The following is a 22,240-nucleotide window of genomic DNA, read 5'->3' on the forward strand; positions in this document are numbered from 1 at the left end:
TTTGGAGGCGTCCGTTATTATTCTTGATTAACTGCTAACAGTGGTTCATGTCTCTAAATTAATACCAAATAGAACTTGACCCAGAAGGAATTAGAGCAGACTCTTCTAGAGGTACTTTTGGGAGAAGACGACTGAAGAGATGTTTGTTTGCTTACACAGAGTAATATTACCAAGTAATTATGTTAGTAACTCTGACTTGAGTGGGACGAAGGTTTGCCTTCTTTTGATACTGAAGACGATGTATTTATTTGTGTGGAAAAACCAACAAAATTAATGCAAAGTGACCTACGAAAAAAGACATCCCAGGTAGCAGCAAAAAATATTATCAAGACTTCCCTAAGCCCTATAATGATAGCATGAGGTATTGTAAAGAAAACTGTTTCGCTCTATAAAATAATTAGTACTGGTATGATGGTTGAAACTGTGAATTTAGAGACGTATACATGCAGAGAAAAAGACTAGATTAAAATTATTCTAGAGTTATGGATACTAAGTTGACCTATCGAAATGATATGTGGGCACTATTAGACGTTTTTGTTTTGTTGACGTTACAAGTGGAAACTACACAAATGCATTGAAACTTTGCCCGGATTTATTTTGAGATCGTACATCAGGTACAAGAGCTTCTTATTACTTTTAAGGTATATTAGATTTGATGATAAAAACTAGGGATATAAGACCTTAAACGGATAGGTTACCAGCAATTAGGAGATTTATTGATGCATTTTTAGAAGTTGTTACTATGGACGAGAAACTAGAAGCATTCAGAGGTCTTAAATATATATTCCAAAGAAACCAGCTAAACATGGCATAAAAATGTTTGCCCTGTGGCACGCTGTTATTCCACACTGTTTTCTTGGAAGCATACTATGGATACCAGCCATAAGGACCATTTTGGGCTTCTAATGACCCATTTGAAATTGTGTATAGGCTAATGGAGCCGAAAAAATGCACAATTAGAAACGTTGCAATGGCTAACTGATATACTAGCTATCCTCTACAGTCTACCTCTGCTAAAAAACAAATTCGCTTGTGTAGGAACCATAAGAAAGGGTAAAAAAGATATCAAGACTGAGTTTTTGCCCAAAAAGGACAGAGAAATCGGTTTGACAGTTTGTTGGATACCACAAAGGCGTTACCATGCCAAACGTAACAAATCTGCTGTACTCATTTCCAGTATGCACAATGAAGGATCTGTAAATGAGGCCACTAAGAAACTTAACATAATATTAAATTGCAATAAGAAAAAGTGTGGGTTTGAAGCTGTTGACCAAGCGACCCATAAAAAGAATAACATTAAGATGGAAATAATGGGCAGGATTCGATTCAAGCAAATGGAAAGCGGAAATACATCGATGTCGCGTTTTTATAAAGAGCCTTATTTTCAACGCACGAAGCCACATTTTATTTTTGATGTTAGTATGTATCTGCGTCGTTCCATAGTTGAAGAGACGCATATATAAGAGCAACAACTAATGTAGAAAAAATTTGATGTGGAATTTGTAGAAGGGCCAAGAATAAGTTCTAAATGATAAGATTTAGTTCTTGTGATGATTTTGTTTGCAAAAATTATTCTCAAACAACTGTTCGCTGCCAAAAATGCAGTGTGCATTAATCCAAGTTTGGAGACACTCAACTTACAAGTGGTTATTCCAATGGGCCAAATTAAAATTTGTAACATGAATGATACTATTGTTAACAATAAGCTTAAGTGTTACTTGTAATTATTGTAAATTACTGCAATAACAGTTAAATCAATACCAATAAATAGCAATTTATCATCAATGTGTACGTGATACACCAGACGCCTGCTACGGAAATACTGAAGTATTAAAGAGAGCCCCTGGCTAACTGTTCATCTGCTCCTTTAAACTCTCCATTGCTGTCAGTTTCTCCATGATATATCTCCATCCTGCTTAGACATTTTCTTTGACAGAAATATATTTTCTTCCCCTGCATAACTATGTGAACTCCTAGCATCACGATCTGCTGCGCAATCGGAAGCAAACTCGCTGGGTGACAGCTTAGTAAGTCATACAAGGCTAGCATTCTGCAAAGGCCATACTAGAACAATAAAAAATGCTGCTGGGACTTTACTAGCGTCTGCTACCACAGATTGCTGCTAGTGTGGTGGCGGTGATTGCAAGCTCTGCATGGCCGTTAGTATGGTGCGCTGCAGTCCCGGACCATCTGCCTATGCTTGGTCATTCTGTGCTGCCATGGTGACTGCTGCTTGTCACTGCTGCTGTGCCGGCAATATTCGTGAGTGCAGCATGACAGTTTCTGCTACCGATGGTGCCAAATCTCTGCGTGTTTGTGATTCGTAATACAGTGACAGAGAGTCTCTCTCATGGCTAGGCATGTGGCTGTCTCTAATGAACATCTGCGTCTCACTAACTGTAAGTTACGGAGCCACCACTTCAGTGACCCTACTATGAAAACTATGCACAAGGATATGACCGCAAATGATTACAAGAGGTGGCCCTGTGTGGAGTCACCGAAGATGACCGATTGTATTTCTTACTACAAGATCACTCCTATTATCTCGCACTTACGTAAATGCAATTGTTGAATGTGGTCAAGGTGTCTTGTGAACTTAAATGAAAGAACGAATTAAATATCACGACAGATTTATTCTTAGAAAGTACCTGTAAAAAGCGGGTTGTGAGTCAATATAACATCTGGATTATATACTGTCTAGTATTCATACAGTAGAAAGCCCTGGCTGCCAGATGGCAAAGTAAACAAGGGTGATGACTTAACTTTAATTTAAAATAGAAAGGAATAACTGTACTTCAGATATGTGAGCTGAGCCCAGAAACTGACTTCTACAATGCACTAGGATCGGACCACAAGTACTGCTTGTATGGGCGAGCAATAAGGTAAGAGACTTTGCTACCAAGATTCTTAGTGCCTGTGCTGTGCATTGCTGACCGTACACGTAGTAAAATCGAGATGCGGTGCGTAGTGCACCTCGGCGTTAGGTAAGACTGTGGACCTTTCGTCTGCATTTTCCTCGGAGGAAGACCGACTCTTCCTCTTCCGTTGTTTCACCAATATTGAACGAATACCCTGTCGTCCGTACTTCCCCGCGGACCCCGGACCGAATTGTCTTCTTCCACACCCTCCGGCTGGGGCAATCTCGACGTGCATTTTTCACCAAGAAACTAAGCTGCCGATCGAAAGCTCGGAAAACACTCGTACGTCAATTGCGTATCAATTCGAATACTGTGCAGCCTCCCTTCATAAGGCGGCTGAAGACTGTTCCTCCACTCCTAGTATAGGGACATGTGTCCACTGTGACGACTTCTTGCGTCACTGTCTGCAGTCCGATCAACCGACTATTATTTTTGACACATGGGGAACAGCGAGGACCAGAGCACGTACGTGACCTTGAAGGAACGCAACAGCCTTCTCGTGCACCCAGTTTCCGGCTACCAGTAGTGTCTCTGAGAAATATTTGTACCAGCAAGTGGATACCGTTCAAGTGGAAACAGGAGACAATATGAGACCCCTCCGAAAATGCGGACTACGCCACTCTTAGCGGGGGAATAACTACCGCTCTCTCATTCGTACGCAACCTCTGTGAAAGAGGTTGGGCATTTCTCCTCTGGTTATAGGTACAACACAGCCAAGCACCTACTGCTGCGTCTCCACTATGTGTGACCAGTGACTCCGTATTACTCGGACTGTGTTCTCTTGTGACAGCCACTGTTGCGTCGAAACGCTAGCCAGCTATCTTTCGCATACCTACGACCGAGTCTTTTCACAACTCGCGCTGTTCAGTCTGACCTGCTACATCTGCGCGATGCAAACCAATCAGTCGTCTCATCCATCTGAAGTGACTGCGGTCATACAAGTACGATCGAATTCAGCGTTACCACCACTGTCTCAATAAACATAGAACACCACCAAATAAACTAGGAGAAAGCCGTGTCGAAAGGACCTGCCGTTTTCCACAGTGTCATGAAAACTGCTGCCTCTCGCTGCTGATGTACCAATGACATCTGTGAGTATTGCGCGACCTTAGTTACGATGCAGTGGAGCCGAACTTATGAATGTGTGTGATCAGAGCCGCACTGCCACGAAAACCGTTGGCACGTGCTGCTTCTGACGTGCAGGGGACGTTAATGCATTTGCGGCGGAAGCAATGAAACTTGTGCCCCACTTCGATTACACCTCACGTTCGATGTGCAGCTAATCCAGCTTAGCCTCCAGGTGCAGTTGCAGCGCATGCTAAATCCCCCATGAGAGCCCGTAACTGTGACTGTACATTAATAATATATATGAGTATTTTGAATGTTTTCCCTCCTCTCATTCTCGTAGGGGTTGTTGCTCGTACTGAGATCTCTATCTAAAATAAAAATGTAAATGAATTCCTGATACACAAATCCAGAACACAAAATATTAGATTGGGGTATAGGCACGGCACGTAAATAATGTTGGCCAACAACGGATTTAAAGTTGAGTATCATTCACAGTTTATTCCATTCTTGCACAAAGTAAATAGCAGACTGGTGAAAACGGTCTTACCATATCCATTTGACATCTAAAAAGGCTTGGGGCTCATACTGTAAATATATCAGGTATCATTCAAAAATTTACTAAAATGGTAGTATTCACAATTCCGAAATATACTGTGTCCAGGTCAGCATTACTCATCGGGAACACACGTCCATTCCACAAATAATGTAATTAGTCAATGTGTCAAGTCGAGTGGAAATATCCAGTTTGTTGCAGAATATCTGTTTTCAATAGAGTCTTAGATCCGTTGTCAATATTTTATAGTTCACCTACAAAAATAAATGTATGCTCTTTTCTTATATTTCAGACCTTATCAAACCCGTATTTTATAAAAAAAATCTTTGTATTTATCAGGTTTTTCTTGGAATATAGATACAGTCTCTTAAGGAAGAGTGTGGTCGGCATTATGCATAGACGCAAAAGATATTGCCTCATGCCTTTCAGAAACCTACAGAGGGAAGCTTTGTCCTCCATAGAATGTCCATAATGCATTAGATAACTTTAAATTCTTGACTGAGATACATATGAAGGGACATAAGTGACACTTACGAGTCGCTTTTATTAAAGGCGTTTGATGCCGACTGCCAAACGCTGGTTCATCGTCAGAAATGAAGATTAGATACTACAGGAAGACATTCATCGCTAGCACCGCAGCAGGATTTGGAACGACTGGAAAAAGAAGGAAAGTGTATAGGTGATGAATTGGCCTGAGAGTCGTCTGACGCTAATGCCGTTTAAATGTATGGTCTTGTGTGAAAGAGAAGTTACAAGGAAGCAAGATCTTTACTTTAAAACAGCTGACAACACAAATTCGTCGAATTTGGATGTCCCTTTCACGCGGATACTTGGACAATTTGGTTTCAAGAATGTGACGGAGATGCCAAGCTACTATTGACATTGTAGGTGAGTGGACGTATTATTAAGCGAAATTTCACTTTTCTTTCGTTAATGTACACCGAAGAGTCAAAGCCTACCTAATATCGTGTAGAGCCCCCGCCGAACGCAGAAGTGCAGCAACACGATGTATCACGGACTTGACTAATGTCTAAAACAGTGTTGGATGGAACTGACACCATGAATCCTGTAGGGCTGTTCATAAATCCAGACTACGAAGGTGTGGGGGTCTCTTCTGAACAGTAATTTGCAAGGCAATCCCAGATATGCTCAATAATGTTCATGTCTTGAGCGTTTGGTGGCCGGCGGAAGTGTTGAAACTCAGAATAGTGTTCCTGGGGCCACTCTGTAACAATTCTGGAAATGTTCGGTGTCGTATTGTCCTTCTGGAATTTCCAACGTCCGTCGGAATGCACAATGGACATGAGTAGATGCAGGTGATCAGACAGGATGCTTACGTGTGTGTGACCCGTCAGAGTTGCATCTAGATGTATCAGGGGTCCTGTATCACTCTAACTGCACACACCCCACACAATTAGAGAGCCTCCACAGCTAGAACAGTCACCTACTGACATGAGGCGCCCGTGGATTCATGAGGCTGTCTCCATACCGGTACACGTCCGTCCGCTCGATACAATGTGAAACGAAACTCGTCCGACTAGGCAACATGTTTACAGTCATCAACATTCCATTATCGGTGTTGACAGGTTCATGCAAAGCGTAAAGCTTTGTGTCGAGCAGTTATCAAGGGTACACGAGCAGGAATTTGGCTCCGAAATCCCTTATCAATGATATTTCATTGATGGTTCGCACGATAACACTTGTTGACGGCCCAGCATTGAAATCTGCAGCAATTTGCTGAAGGGTTCCACTTCTGTCACTTTAGACGATTCTCTCCAGTCGCCATTGGTCCTGTTCTTGCAGGACTTTTTCTCGGTAGCAGCGATGTCGGAGATTTGATGTTTACCGGATCTCTGATATTCATGGTACACTCGTGAAATGACCGTACTGGAAATCCCCACTTCGTCGGTACCTAGGAAGTGCTGTGTCCCATCGCTTGTGCACCGACTACAACACCACTCACTGAAATCTTGATAACCTGCCATTTTAGCAGCGGTAACTGATCTAACAACTGCGTCAGACGTTTTTTGTCTTCCATAGGCGTTGCCGATTGCTGCGCCGTATTCTGCCTGTGTGCATATCTCATTATATTGAATAAGTATACCTATACCAGTTTCTTTGGTGCTTCAGTTGTTGTAATTTGTGGTCAATACACTATCTTAGTTGCCAGACTGTGTAGGAGTAAGACCACGCTTATTTTTGTAGTATATTTAGTTTCATATTTTTTCCCTTAGTTTGTTTTTAAATTGGTACTAAGTAAAAAAGTTTGGTTTCTTATACGTCTTTCATTACGTATAGTTCCCAAAACAACAACAGCAAAAAATCTTTGCCAGACACAACATATTTTATTCTGTCGACTGTGTTAAAACCTCTAACCACGTTGGTTAGGAGTTAAACATATAGTTTAAGAACCTTCAACATTGCAGCGCGTCAGCAATCGTTTGTTAATACATTTATTGACTAAGATCCGCCTCGATTGCGAAAAAACACCTTGTTTTTACCTAGGTTTCGGTGTAGATAACTACACCTTCTTCAGAACAATAAACTCAAAAGTGTCTATAAAGACCTTTGTCAATAATTAAAAGCTCAGCATAGCTATATATTTATAAAGTTAAGTTATTCTTTTGACTTTGTTCACATGTACTTTTATGTGTCATCTTTTTCTTTTATAAATATATAGCTATGCTGAGCTTTTAATTATTGACAAAGGTCTTTATAGACAGTTTTGAGTTTATTGTTCCTAAGAAGGTGTAGTTATCTACACCGAAACCTAGGTAAACACTAGGTGTTTTTTCGCAATCGAGGCGGATCTCAGTCCATTAATAAAACATATAGTTATCAGCAGACGGAAAAATGATGATCAAAATAATATACAAAAAAAGTTCTCAGTTCGGTAGCTAAAGCAACTGCACATTTCAAATACTGAGAACAATATTCAGTTTATGTTATCTCTATTTTTGCAATATATACTGACATGGTACGTCAGTTTCGGTCGAAATTATCTGCTCTTTTCACTACTGCTGTCCAAATTCATATATCAGTAATAGAATTGGACTCATGGGTGTCGCCATTGAAGCTGATAATTAAATATAGGAAACGTTCATTGTAAATGTTGTTTTTATGATTTCGATTGTATTTATCAACTCAGACTGCTATGGTATTCGTGTAGCTGTTTTGTCTAATTAATTATGCGGACTTTAATTAAACATCTCTGTCATTCACATTTCATTGGCTAATTAAGTATGTAAATAAACACGAACTAGACAATGTATTCTTTCTGAAACAACCTGTACTTTGTGTGAAATTGTAGTACACAAATGGAGGTAGACGAATGGTGACTGTCAGTCCATTTGATAGGGAAAGTGGTATACATTATGTATATGTTCATTAAATCACGAGATTATGTAGCCATTACTGTATGAAAATCTGCTACTCAATTATACATTGCTCTGTAATGAGGAATTTAAGTGGACTGATAAGAACTTATTGGGTATTTCACGGAATCGGCGAGGGGAACTATGTGCAAAAATGTTCAAATGTGTGTGAAATCTTATGGGACTTAACTGCTAAGGTCATCAGTCCCTAAGCTTACACACTACTTAACCTAAATTATCCTAAGGACAAACACACACACCTATGCCCGGGGGAGGACTCGAACCTTAGCCGGGACCAGCCGCACAGTCCATGGCTGCAGCGCCTGAGACCGCTCGGCTAATCCCGCGCGGCGGGAAACACTGGCGAAATGACATCGTAATAGGTCAAACCATGGACTGAGTCATAGGAGGTAAGAACTGTAGGAGAGGACAGAGATTGGAAAATATTACCAATAAATAAATGAGGATACTGGGTGTAAGGGTAAGTCAGAGGTCAACAGACTGGCACAGGAAGTCGCGGCCGGCAACATCAGACCAGTCGGACGACTAATGACTAGAGTGAATCTTATTTTTCAAGATAGAGTTGTTTCTTTGTGCTGCAGTGTAGCAATTTAAAATGTGTAGGAAATTTCAAAAGCAGCATATGAGAGCAACGATGATGATAACCCCAATATAACATGCGAACAATTTCAGTGTGGAATCTACTAACAACTTCGATGATAATTGGCAAAAGGCCGCAACGAGGGCAATTGAGAGAACTTATGAATATATGTTTTATAATTACAGATAAATCAAACAGTGATTTGTTCAGTACTTGGGAAAAAAAGAAAGCGACGCACCACGAATGAATGGTCACAAATTTATAGTAATTTAGATACCGACGGATAGCGCGAAACTGTAAACGTTTCCGGCCGATGGATGAATTTGTAACGCTGCCGCGCTCTTTCACCGTGCAGGCGGCAAGGATAGCAAACAGCGGACACGTCGATGCCAGAGCTAGGGTATTTGCGAATTTCATTCAGTGTACTGAGTTGGACAGTAGGTGTGTCCCGCAGGCAGGGGCGTGGACACACCGTCAAAAAGGATGCACTAGACTAGAGAGGACCAATCGATTGTCAGAGAGGTACTCAGAGCCCCGGGTTCATCATCATCATCATCATCATCGATCAGACGTGCAACTGGTGCTTCAGTGACCACAAATACCATGAATAACCGGCTGACAGACAGGTGTCTGAGCTCACGGCATCTACTGCGCTGGCTACCATTGACCTGGGTACGCCAACTAGACCGTTTGAAATGGGTCGCACAAATTTGCTTTGAAATCTTGTTGACTGTAGTACAGTTATCTTCAGGGATGAGTCCCGCTTCGAACTGAGCTTCGACTATCAGCGAAGGCGTGTCTGGAGACGCCTTGGAAGGCGGCGTGATGTCAAGCGGACTATCGCACTCCACATGCTCCTACGATCAGAAGTCATGATTTGGGCTACCATTTCATTTCACAGCACGAAGACTTTGGCTGTCGTCCACGGCACCTTACAGCATTGCGGTTCGCCAGCGACATTGTACTCCCTGTTTTGGTGCCCTCCATGGCAAGCCATGGAGGCCAACAAATTTCGTAGACGAAATGTCCGCCCACGCACGCCGAGGGTTTCTACAGCTTGTCTTCGTCCTTACCAAACCCTACGTTGGGTAGCCAGGTAGCCAGATCTCTCCCAACCTGAGAACATTTGGAGCATTATGGGCAGGCCTCTCCCACCAGCTTTGAATTTTGACGATCTAACGCTCCATTTGGGCACAGTTTGGCACGATAACCCTCAGGAGAATATCCGACCACTCTATCAGTCAGTTCCAACCCCAATAACTTCGGCCGGCAGGTGTGTCCGAGCGGTTCTAGGCGCTTCAGTCCGGAACCGCGCTGCTGCTACAGTCGCAGGTTCGAATCCTGCCTCGGGCATGGATGTGTGTGATGTCCTTAGGCTAGTTAAGTTAAAGTAGTTCTACGTCTAGGGGACTGATAACCTCAGATGTTAGGTCCCATAGTGCTCAGAGCACTTTGAACCAATAACTGCGTTCGTAAGGGCCAGAGGTGGACCAACGCACTGTTGACCTGCTCACGCTGTGAAGCTCTTTCTCTAGAATAAACCATCCAGTATTTCTGAAATACTGGTTTGTCTGTACATGTACTGATTTTCGTCCCATTCATCTAATTCCTTCATGGTTAGTCGTTAACATTTTTGCCTTAGAGTATTAGTGAACATCGAACAATGACCTATGATAATATCACGATGAATACAGCTAAAGGTATGCATAATCATTGTGGTGATTATTGTGCTGAAACTTTTTTAACCAGTTCCAAAGTCTCAGAAGAATTAAGCTACATGAAATATCTAAATAAAGTTTAGTTTCTTTAAGTTTAGCTGATTTCATTCTTTATAACGCCTGTTTCGAGACTGTGTAAAAATCGAACTTTGCTCAGTTTCTTTAATGGTCCGCACTGTAAGGATAATGAGATATCGTAGTTGCTTTGGAAAGAAAGACATATTTCGCAGTTTAATGTTCGTAAATTTTATTCGCAATTTTTTTACTTTACGTACCCCAGTCTTAGGACAACATCGTTCATCTTACATCTATTAGTGAGCATTCAGGGACTATGGGAAGTACGCTAAATATCCATCAACGATTGCCAAAATCTTGTCATTGGAATGCAAGACGTTTATTTTCGGAATACGTGGAAGCTAAAGGATACCAAATCTCGTGCATAAGGAGGCTGTTAGAACGATGTGTACACGTTGTAAATTTTCAAAATGTCACACTTGGTTATATTTGTCTTTTTTTTACTTTTCTTTGTTCAAAATCTTCAAATATGCGTGAAATCTTATGGGACATAACTGCTAAGACCAGCAGTCCCTAAGCTTACACACTACTTAAACTAAATTATCCCGAGGACAAACACACACACCCATGCCCGAGGGAGGACTCGAACTCCGCCGCGATCAGCCGCACAGTACATAACTGCAGCGCCAAAGACCACTCGGCTAATCCCGCGCGGCTATCTTTTCTTTCCAGGACGCTTCTAACATATTCTTTTCATCCTGCTAGTTCTCTGTTTCGCAGATATGACGTTACTTACTGCTAGATTATATATAAGAAAAATCGAAATAAACAGAACACTAATAACTACTGACAGCCTAGACTGTAATTAATCGATGAATAAAAGTAACGCAATTCTTACACAGATTTCTACGCGTGTTATTGTTTTCCGACTATGCAAACATTCACTACCACCCAGATTTTTCATCATTAATTATGCCATCACGACATTAGGTACGCCATACACTTTGATTCGTTAATGTTCCCATTCCACATAATCTATTCGTTTTTATCTGTGATTTCATTTTACCAAGGCAATTCCAAAGAAATAGGGTCATATCAGTACGAAGTTACACATCCACTCTTTCACCAGCTTTTGGATACATTTCAGCTAGTCACATATCGCTTAAAACAAAAAGAATTTTTCGGCCGTAAACTTTGAAGAGTTATCCAGTTGAAAGGAACTCTTATAACACTGCTACTTCTAAAAGCGATGTAAACACTACGGTTCTGTAGACAAAGTTGAAAGACAACTTTCGTTAGTGCACAACGATTGCCAACATGACAAATACAAATGCCACTGACGTTTCTGTGGCCCCGTGGACTCCAAAATTTTACAGTAAACTGGAATTATTCGGGTATTTATGCCTTCACTTTCTACAGCTGTAGTTGTGAGATTATTTTCTTTAAAGAACGCACGTAACAGTTGTAATCTTTTTTATTTAAGGTATTTCTGGTTACGACCCCAAAGGAGTCATTTACAAGTTAACTTCAAGTACTGTTTCAGCCGTATGAAGAACATTTAATGTATACAGTATATTTGCAGTCACCTGAAAATGGTCGTGTATGAGGCCAAAATTGAGAGTGCTTTTCAAATAAAAATTCTAAGAAGAGCAGCTGCTGTTATTAACACCAGTTATATGTAGTTGTGGAACGCGCCTTCATATCAGTGGAAGATTTAAATATTTATCAGTTAATTAAAATTAATTTCACTGCAAATGAAGTGTTATGCATCTACACAACATCCATTGCACATTTTTGTGAGTGTTTTTGTAATTTACGTGTCTAGTTGTGTAGCACAAAATTTTGCAGCAAATCTCCATGACCAGGGGATAAGTCAGTACATGAAATATGTTACCACAATCCAGCGAGTCATCGGAATCACCTTAATTACCCCAGAAACGCTCTGGCAGAATAGAACGAGTGATTCATACGGGAATCATTAGGCTTGAATGAGCGATGGTCACTGCTAATATTTATTAATTCCTTTGTTAGCTTACTGTAAGTGGATGCAGCAAAAGAGTCAAGGAGATACAATCTGAAGGCAGAATGGATTTCCACCTAGTATTAATTGAGTGAAATTTTCTAATTCTTGGGAGTAAGCTCGTATTGTAACAACAGACGACGTTAAAGAAAATTCCCAGACTCCTGAACAGAATTTTGTAAAGTTCCCCCACATATTGGCAACGGCGTTGCCACTGTGGATACACCGGTTCCCGTCAGATAACCGAAGCTAAGCGCTGTCGAGCGATGCCGGCAGTTGGATGGGTCACCATCCAGACTACCCTTAGCTGTTGGCATTCTACGGGGTGCACTTAGCCTCGTGATGCCAACTGAGGAGCTACTCGACCGACTAGTACCGGATCCGGCCAAAGAAAACCATCATAACGACCGGGAGAGCGGTGTGCTGACCATACGCCCCTCCTATCCACATCCTCAATCCTCAGCTGAGTATGACACAGCGGTCGGATCTCTCTCTTTCTCACACACACACACACACACACACACACACACACACACACATATATATATATATATATATATATATATATATACATATATATATATAGCTGAGTGGTCAGCGTGACAGAATGTCAGTCCTAAGGGACGCCGGCACAGTAGCTGAGCGTGTTTGGTCAGAGGGCTGCTCACCTTCTGTAATAAAAAAACTGAGTAAAGAAATCAACGAACAACTTGGACGGATGTCTTGTGACGTCCGCCCAGACCAAATGCAATCAACAATACCGAAGAAAAGAAGGTATCGGGTTCGATTCCCGGCGGAGTCGGAGATTTTCTCCGTTCACGGACTGCGTGTTGTGTTGTCCCAATCATCATCATATCATTCCCATCGAGAAGCAAGTCGCCTAAGTGGTCTCCAATCGAAAGACTTGAAGCTGTCGAACGGTCTACCCTATGTGAGGCCCTAGTCACACGACATTGGGGAGTCGCACCCGAAATTATAATACTATATGTACGAAGCGAATGAAAATAACCGAAAGAACTTATTTTCATGCTGGAGTCCTCACTATTTGCAGAATTTTTTCTAATGGTAAATACAGCAGCATTCAGATTTTGAACAAGGTCCTGAACATTAGCCTTCCATGACTATCTGTTTGAACACCTTAAAAAATTGGTATTGTTTAAACTCACTAACCGTATAAACATTCTGTGTAATCTAACTGTGAGTTTTAGTTGAATTATGTGTTACAAACTGCAAAAACTGAGTCTTACCTAGATTTATCTTCAATTTATTTCCTACATGCCATGATCTTATCTCCTGAACTGCAGTGTTTGATAAGTTGTTACGATGCACTCAGCATCCTTCACTACCATGCTAGTGTCACGAGCAAACCTAAATAGTCTAAAATGTACGGTCATATTAGAAGGTATTACACAAACATGTGGCTCCTAAAGAGGGGCAGCAACATTTTCAGTAGTTGCAAGAGCAACAGTTTACATTATTGATTAAACTGGCATTGTAATATCAATGAAAACAATATTGCTGTGAAGGATACTGCCAACAGATGAAAGCAAGAGGAAACTACAGCCGTAATTCTTCCAGAGGGCATGCAGCTTTAGTGTATCGTTAAATGATGATGGTGTGCTCTTGGGTGAAATATTGAGATAAAATAGTCATCCATTCGGGTCTCTGGGCGGGGACTACTCAGGAGGACATCGTTATCGGGAGAAACAAAACTGGGTTTCTACGGATCGGAGCGTGGAATGTCAGATCCCTTAATCCTATATGTAGGTTAGAAAATTTAAAAAGAGAAATGGATAGGTTAAAGTTAGATATAGTGGGAATTAATTAAGTTGGGTGGCAGGAGGAGAAGGACTACTGGTCTCGAGAATATAGGGTTATAAATACAAAATCAAATAGGGGCAATGCAGGAGCATATTTAATAATGAATAAAAAAATTAGGGACGCGGATAAGCTCTACGGACGGCATAGTGCAAGCGTTATTGTAGCCAAGATAGACTCGGAGGCCACATCTACCACAGTAGTACAATTATGTATGCCAACTAGTTCCGCAGATGATGAAGAGACTGTAGAAATGTATGATGAGGTAAAAGAAATTATTCAGATAGTAAAGGGAGATGAAGATTTACTAATCATGGGCGGCTGGAATTAGGTAAGGAATGAAAGAGGAAGCCGCGTGTTAGAATTTTGAACAGATTGTAACTTAATCAGAGATAACAATTGATTTAAGAATCATGAAAGAAAGCTGTACAAGTGGAAGACAGCTGGAGACACCGGAAGGTTTGAGATTGATTATATAATGGTCAGACAGAGATTTAGGAAACAGGTATTAAATTTTAAGACATTTCCAGGGGCAGATGTGAACTCTGACCACAATTTATTGGTGATGAACAGTAGATTAAAACTGAAGAAACTGTACACAGGTAGGAATTTAAGCAGATGGGTCCTGAATAAACTGAAAGAACCAGAGGTTGTAGAGTGTTTCGTACGCAGCGTTAGGGAACGATTGACCAGAACAGCAGAGAGGTATACAATAGAAGAAGAATGGTTAGCTCTGCGAGATGAAATAGCGGAGGCAGCAGAGGATCAAGTAGGAGAAAAGACGAGGGCTAGTATAAATCGTTGGGTAACTAAACAGATGTAGAAATTAATTGATAAAAGGGGTAAATATAAGAATGCAGTAAATGAAGCAGGCGAAAAGGTCTAAACATCGTCCCAAAAATGAGATCGACAGGAAGTGCAAAATGGCTAAGCAAGAGTGGCTTAAGGACAAATGTTAGGATATAGAAGCATATATCACTAAGATAAGATAGATGCCTCCTAAAGTAAAATCAAAGAGACGTTTGGAGAACGGAAAACCACTTCTATGAATATCAAGAGCTCAGAGGGAAAACCAGTCCTAAGCAAAGAAGAGAAAGCAGAAAGGTAGAAGAAGTATATAGAGGGTCTATGCAAGGGCGATGTACTTGAGGCCATTGTTATAGAAATGGAAGAGGACGTAGATTGAAATTGGAGATGTGATTCAGCGTGAAGAATTTGACAGAGTACTGAAAGACCTAAGTCGAAACAAGGGCCTTGGAGTAGTCAGCATGCCGTTAGAACTATTGATAGCATTGGGAGAGATAGCCATGGCAAAACTCTCCCACTTGGTGAAAAATATGTATGAGACAGGCGAAATACACTCAGACTTCAAAAAGAATATAATAATTGCAACTCCAAAGAAAGCAGGAGTTGACAGGTGTGAGAATTGCTGAACTATTAGTTTAATAAGTCGTGGTTGCTAAATACTAACACTAATTCTATACAGACGGATGGGAAAAATGGTAGAATCCGACGTCGGTGAAGATCGGTTTGGATTCCATAGAAATATAGGAACAGGCCAGACAATAGTGACCCTAAGATTTATCTTGGAAGAGAGGTTATTGAGATGACAACCTACATTTCCAGCATTTTGCAGACTTAGAAAAAGCGTTTGGCAATGTTGACTGGAATACCGTCTTTCAAATTCTGAAGGTGGCAGGGGTTAAGTACAGGGAGCGAAAGGCTATTTATAATTGCCACAGAAACCAGGTGGTTCTTATCAGAGTCGAATGGCTCGGAAGGGAAGCAGTGATTGGGCAGTGAGTAAGACAGGGCTATAGCCTATCACCGATATTATTAAATTTGTATATTGAGAAAGCAGTTATGCAAACAAAAGAATGTTTCGGAATATGAATTAAAATCAAGGCAGAAGAGATAAAAACCTTGAGGTTTACCGAAGACATTGTTAGAGAACTTAGAAGAGCAGATGAATTGAATGGATTGTGTCTTCAGAGGAGGATATAAGATGAACATCAACAAAAGCAAAAAAAGGATAATGGAATGCAGTCGAATTAAATCAGGTCTTGCTGAGGGAATTAGATTAGCGATTGAGACACTTAAAGTGGTAGATGAGTGTTGAAATTTGCCCAGAAAAGTAACTGATGATGATACATAGGATATAAAACGTAGAGTGGCAATGGCATGGAAAGGATTCCTGAAGAAGATAAATTTGGTAACATCTAGCGTAGATTTAGGTGTCAGGAAGTCTTTCTGAAAGTATTTGTATGGAGTATGCAAATGAAGCATGGACGACAAACAGTTTTGACAAGAAGAGAAAAGAAGCTTTCGAAATGTGGTGCCACAGAAGAATGCTGATGTTAGATAGGTAGATCCGGTAACTAATGAAGAGGTGCTGAATAGAACTGTGGAGAATAGGAATTTCTGGCACAACTTGACTAGAAGAAGGGATTGGTTGACAGGACACGTTCTGAGACATCAAGTGATGACCAGTTTAGTATTGGAGAGAGGCGTGGAGTGTAAAAATCGTAGAGGTAGATCAAGAGATGACTACACTAAGCAGATTCAAAAGGATGTAGGTTGCAGTAAGTACTGGGAGATGAAGAAGCTTGCACAGGACACAGTAGTGTGGAGGGCTGCATCAAACGAGTCTTTGGACTGAAGACCAAAGCAACAACAATATCAACAATATCAGAAGCCATATATATATAACAAATAGCAGCACTGACCCCTGGTGAACTACCCATTTAACTGTGCCACAGTCAGAAGACCATTCATAGCTGCTTTCATTGCAATGGAAAATGACCTTTGTCTCTCTGTTCTTAAAGTATGTGAGGACTGAACTGTGAACCACTCAACTACTCCTCTTATTCCATTAATGGTCCAATGGTCCACCTTGTGCAGTAGTTTTCGTGATCCACACAACAAATGCATAGCTAAATCAAAGGAGATGCCTAGTATTCACAACTTTTGCTTCACTCATCCAGTGTCTCACAGAGAAAGCGAATATGTCATTTTGAGTTTTTAAGACTCTTCTGAAACCAAACTCTGCATTTGATAGCAATTTATTTGAACTGTTATTATCAATTACCCTTATACACATGGCCTTTTTAGTAACTTTTGTAATGCTGTTGACATAGAAATAGGTCTAAAATTGTGTAAATTACCTCTTTCCCATTTTTTATAAAGGCATTTTACCGTTGAGTACTTTAATCTTTCAGGAAACTAACCATTTCTAAAGGAAAAATTACAAATGCAGATAATTAGTGGGTTAACATTAGCAGCACAGTGCTTTAGTATCCTGTCAGATACAGCATCATATCCGTGAGAGTCTTTAGTTTTTATCGATCTAATTATTTATTCAATCGCCCCCTTTGAGGTGTGGCGCCTTATATATACCTCGTGTCTAGAGCCTGTGTATCGGGAGACTGACTCATGCGTGCACACATATGGTGTGAAGCGGGTTCAGTCGAGTACGTGGTTCTAATTTTCATCCACCAGAGTACAGCAGCGGACAGAGACATTCAAGAAACAGGTCAAGAGAATGTTTTTGTGAATTTATCCGTTTATTTCTTTAAGGTTTTTGTGTATTTGTGTTTGTATAGTTTTGTATATGTTTAGTAGAGTGAATGATGCTTGTATGTGGTGTAAAGTAAAGAGGTAAATAATTGTTCTACAAATGAACGCTGAAGTGCGAGAAAGTTTTAAGACAGTTTGAATACAGACGACGGGGAATTTCGTATCATAATATGTTAAGTAAGCTTAGGGTAAAAGGAAAGCTAATTCGAGAGCAAATGAAAATAGTTCATGAAATAAAGAATAAACAAAATATCAGAATGTTAAATATATATTTCGGCAAAAAGTACAGTACGAATGTGTGTTATTTGTTGATTGGTTAGTCATGAAAAGCGCGGACTAACGCTGGAGAATAATGTTTTTCTATTGCCCTTAAGGAAAACTGAAGAATCATAGCGGAGTATTCTTCGCGTGTCTTTTCTCTTGGAGATAGAGAATTCGTACAGTAGTATAAGTAGCGAGAGCACAGCCTTTCAATGGTACGGTCGTGTGTAATTCGACCTCCGAAGGAATTTGTAATTTGCCGGTTTTAGTTCTGCTACAGGTTCCAAAAGTGTTTTAAAGTGAATACCTACTTATTACGGCGCGCTTTTTAGAAAGTACGGATTTTTTAAGTAATTTTGAGTATGAGAAAAGACGGTAATTCTGCGTGGCATATTGAGCAGATCGGTGACTAAAAACCTGAGAGCACTGACACCGATAAATTTAATAGTGGGGCGAGCATTTTCATTTAAGAACAATCCTTCTTTAGTAGCTGTTCAGATTTCGCGGAATACGTTAGCGTGAACTTCCTATCGTGAATGAAAGGCTTTGTACATGACAGTGTTAGTATCAGCACGGGCTTGGCAGTTAACTTGTAATTCTCGACTTCAGAATATACCGAAGTTTTGCCAGTATTACCAATTTTCATCCAAAATGAAGACCTTTTCCCGAGTCTTAGAGTAGTTACGTTGTATGTAGCCTGGTGCGAGTTGCAGAGCGGTAGGTTTCTGCTCGGCTTTCCTAATGGCGATCTCCTGCAAAGAGTTCTAAGGTAGGTGCAGGATGAAAGGAACCGCACCGCCGCACCGTGTTTCTATCACGGAGGCGTATTTTGTATAGAAGTCTTGGAAAGAGATTTATAAAACAGTTACATGATTCCCTTTAGAAAATACGTTCTTATTCAATTCACCTACTATATTAAAAATGATTTTAAGTACTGTAAATATGCTTTACTTAACGCTAAAGAAAAAAATCTTTACTACGTGTTGATTTCCAATCATCGACCTTCAGCTGTTGGCCACACATTTCCTTCACCTTCAGAATTAGCTGTTCTTTTCGCATTCTACAAGATTTTTGTCTTCCTAATGACGTTGTAAGAACTTTGCTGTACTGTTTGTTATGATCTACCCCAGCTCGATTTCTGATACTCCTAATGTTTTTATATAATTCCCGCTGTGTTCTACATGATACGCTTATCCCATTAGCTACCCATACATGTTGCCTTTTAGTACCAGACCACTGATTAAAACGTTCTAACGTCCTTCAACTTTTATATAAGCGTAAGACATGTGCTCAATGGATAAGCGAGGAGTTCGCAAGAAATCAGGGGTAGTTTATGACCACGATTCACAAAATATGGAATATATCCCTACTTTTTTAAAATTTAATGAAGACTATACCTGAAAAATATCATTCGCAGATCATACCTCCTGGAAGCCGCTCTACGGCAAAAGCCAAGTCTCGAGTGGTGATCCGAGAACGCAGGGTGTCTGGTGTGAGCACCCGGAAGCGGTCGATCAGGTCCAAGGCGATCTGATCTGTGCGACCTCTGAGAGACTTGAGGTACGCAATGTCCATTCCTGCCCACTTCAGCCCACTGCCATGCAAGTCGACCACGGTGTCTATGGGAGGCTCGTATCTAGATAAATATAAAAATTAAAACTGCTGTATTAAACAGTAACTTTCGGAAATTTAAGGCATCAACTGTATTACTACAATGACACTATGTGTCAACACTTCTTGTGAAGGCAGTAATGTTGGCTGCCGTGTTCGTATCTGTTGGCATTTGATCAAGTTCCACATATATTATGTGGCTGAAACCCTCTTCGAAGGATTCTGCAATAACTGATAAAAGCAAACAAAAGCCGCTCTGACCTTGCATGTTTTCGGGATGGTCTGTCTTACAAGAGCAGATAACGACATTTGGAACGCGAATTTACTGGAAACTTCGACACTCGTGCACTCCATGAGGACAACGAAATGTGTAAGCAGTAGCGTGTACTTCTCAAGCGTTATTCAGAAATTAGTAAGATAATATCGCTCCTCAAATATATAACTGTGTGTTGTCATTTTTACCATGAAGCGACAGCAGCCGAGTAGTGTAATTTATGACTCCAGTTATTTGTCACCTTGTTTATGTCATTTCATTCTAGCTATTTTTGTTACTGTTTCTGTGGAATAAAAAAAAAAAAAGGTGGTTGGCGTTCAAGCCGCGTAATCGGTGGATCGCGTCCCGTTCGTCACATTCTTTTTTTTTCTACACAGTCATTTTCTTTCCTAGTTATATTACAGTTGATATAATGGGAAAATATATGTAATAGGATGAACTTTTATTAAATTTACAATGTTATTTGGCACTCTACAAATTTATACTGTCACAAATAATATAATATTCATAACAATCTTTTAGTAAACTACCAAACGCATAAAGTGATACTGAAAATGTATGCTTGTCCGTGTCTTCAAAATTGTTCGTATTTAATCGAAAGAGAACGAGAAATTACTTCTCGTGAAGACGCTAGTGAAATACACTCGATACTGCACGACCAATTATCAGCGCCGATATTTAAGGAAATACAGCGTTATGCATGGTTTGCTTCCTAATTATCGGCTGAAAGAGGGGTTTCTGAAAATGTTTACGAGTTTTCTTTTTCCACGGAAAACCTCAAAAGACCTTGCGTATGCGGAAACATAGCATTTATTCAATGCAGCTGGTGCCGTTTAATTTTATGCTTTCCACGTTCTTACGAAAAATACCATTCTGAAACTTGTACTCGTAATGTCGAAAGCGACGATTAATTGTACATCTTTCGAAAGCCATCTGCGCCGGCCAAAACTTGGAGTTAACAAGTCATTTCGGGCTCCTTCCAGGTAAAAGGGATTTCTCAAATCACGGACAAGCATACATTTTCCGTACCGCTTTGTCCTTTCGGTCGTTTACTAGTCGACAAAGATGAATATTATAGTCTTTGTGATAGTAAAAATTTGTAGACTGCCAAATAACATAGTAAATTTAATAAAAGTTCATCCAGTTACTAATATTTTTCCCATTATAACAATTGTAATATAAATAGTAAAGAAAATTACTGTGCTGAATGTAAAAAACTGACGGCTGGGACTTGATCCAGCGATTACGGGGATCGAAGGCTAACCACTCCTCTGCTGCTGCTTCATGGTACAAATGGCAAGAAGCAGGTATATGAAACTTCCTGGCAGATTAAAACTGTGTGCCGGAAAGAGACTGTAACTCGGGACCTTTGCCTTTCGCGGGCAAGTGCTCTACCAACTTTAATTTTTTTTATCCTTGTGTTTGGTCGTTGCGAACGTCGTATGACATCCGTTCAAGTTCGTTGTTGATCCTATCACTCAGTTTTTTTTTATTCCAGAGGCCAACCAGCTCTCTGACCGAACACGCTGAGCTACCGTGCCAGCTATCAACTGAGCTACCCAAGCACGACTCACGCCCCGTCCTCACAGCTTTACTTCTGCCAGTACCTCGTCTCCTACCTTCCAAATTTTACAGAAGCTCTCCTGCGAACCTTGCAGAACTAGCACTCCTGAAAGTAAGGATATTGCGGAGACATAGCTTAGTCACAACTTGGTAGAGCACTTGCCCGCGAAAGGCAAAGGTCCCTAGTTCGAGTCTCGCTCCGGCACACAGTTTTAATCTGCCAGGAAGTTTCACATCAGCGCAAACTCCGCTGCAGAGTGAAAATCTCATTCTGGAAACTCATGTATATATTTGAGGACCGAAATTATCTTGCGATTTTCTCAATAACGCTTGAGCAGTACGCGCTAGTACTTACACGTTTTGTTGTCCTCATGGAGTACTACGAGTGTGAGAAGTCTGCAATAAATCCGCGTTACAAACGTCGTGGCCTCCCCTTGTTAGCTGTTTCACCCTGTGTGACGAGGATAGTAAATTTGCCTTTCGAATGCTCGAAATTGTGTTCAACCACAACCCGTTTTAATGCCGACGTTCTTCTCGTGAGCTTAATCAGCTGATAATGAACCTCTTTATTACCTGGGTATGGTGAGGATGGAAGAGAGTCCGCTGCCGTAGCTTACGGTGACGAGCAGGTAGGCGAGCAGCAGCCAGGACAGCACGTGGCGCGTGGGGCCCACGACACGTGTGTGGCGCCGCTCCACGTCCGGCGTCTGCAGCACCAGCAGGCCCAAAGAACGGAAGAAGCAGTCCTCCACCGTCGAGTACCGACCGCCTGCTGGCCCATCGTCTTTACCTGAAAATTGGTCAACGGTGAGAGGTATAGGTTACATTCAAACGATAACCGGAGAAATACCAAGATATGTACGAAGGGTA

General features: G+C 40.9%; 1 protein-coding gene across 1 annotated transcript in view; it reads right to left on the bottom strand.

Annotated features, from left to right (window-relative positions):
- LOC126336054 (glutamate receptor 1-like) overlaps positions 1-22,240 on the bottom strand; it is an 88,899-nt gene that overhangs the window by 26,061 nt on the left and 40,598 nt on the right. Inside the window, exons 4-5 of the mRNA XM_049999534.1 lie at positions 21,944-22,160; positions 19,347-19,558 (exon numbers count right to left, since the gene is read on the bottom strand). Coding sequence (XP_049855491.1) covers positions 19,347-19,558; positions 21,944-22,160 — 429 coding nt within the window. The remainder of the gene's footprint in view (positions 1-19,346; positions 19,559-21,943; positions 22,161-22,240) is intronic.

Source organism: Schistocerca gregaria, chromosome 2, assembly GCF_023897955.1.
Source record: "Schistocerca gregaria isolate iqSchGreg1 chromosome 2, iqSchGreg1.2, whole genome shotgun sequence".
NCBI classification, from domain to species: Eukaryota; Metazoa; Arthropoda; class Insecta; order Orthoptera; family Acrididae; genus Schistocerca; species Schistocerca gregaria.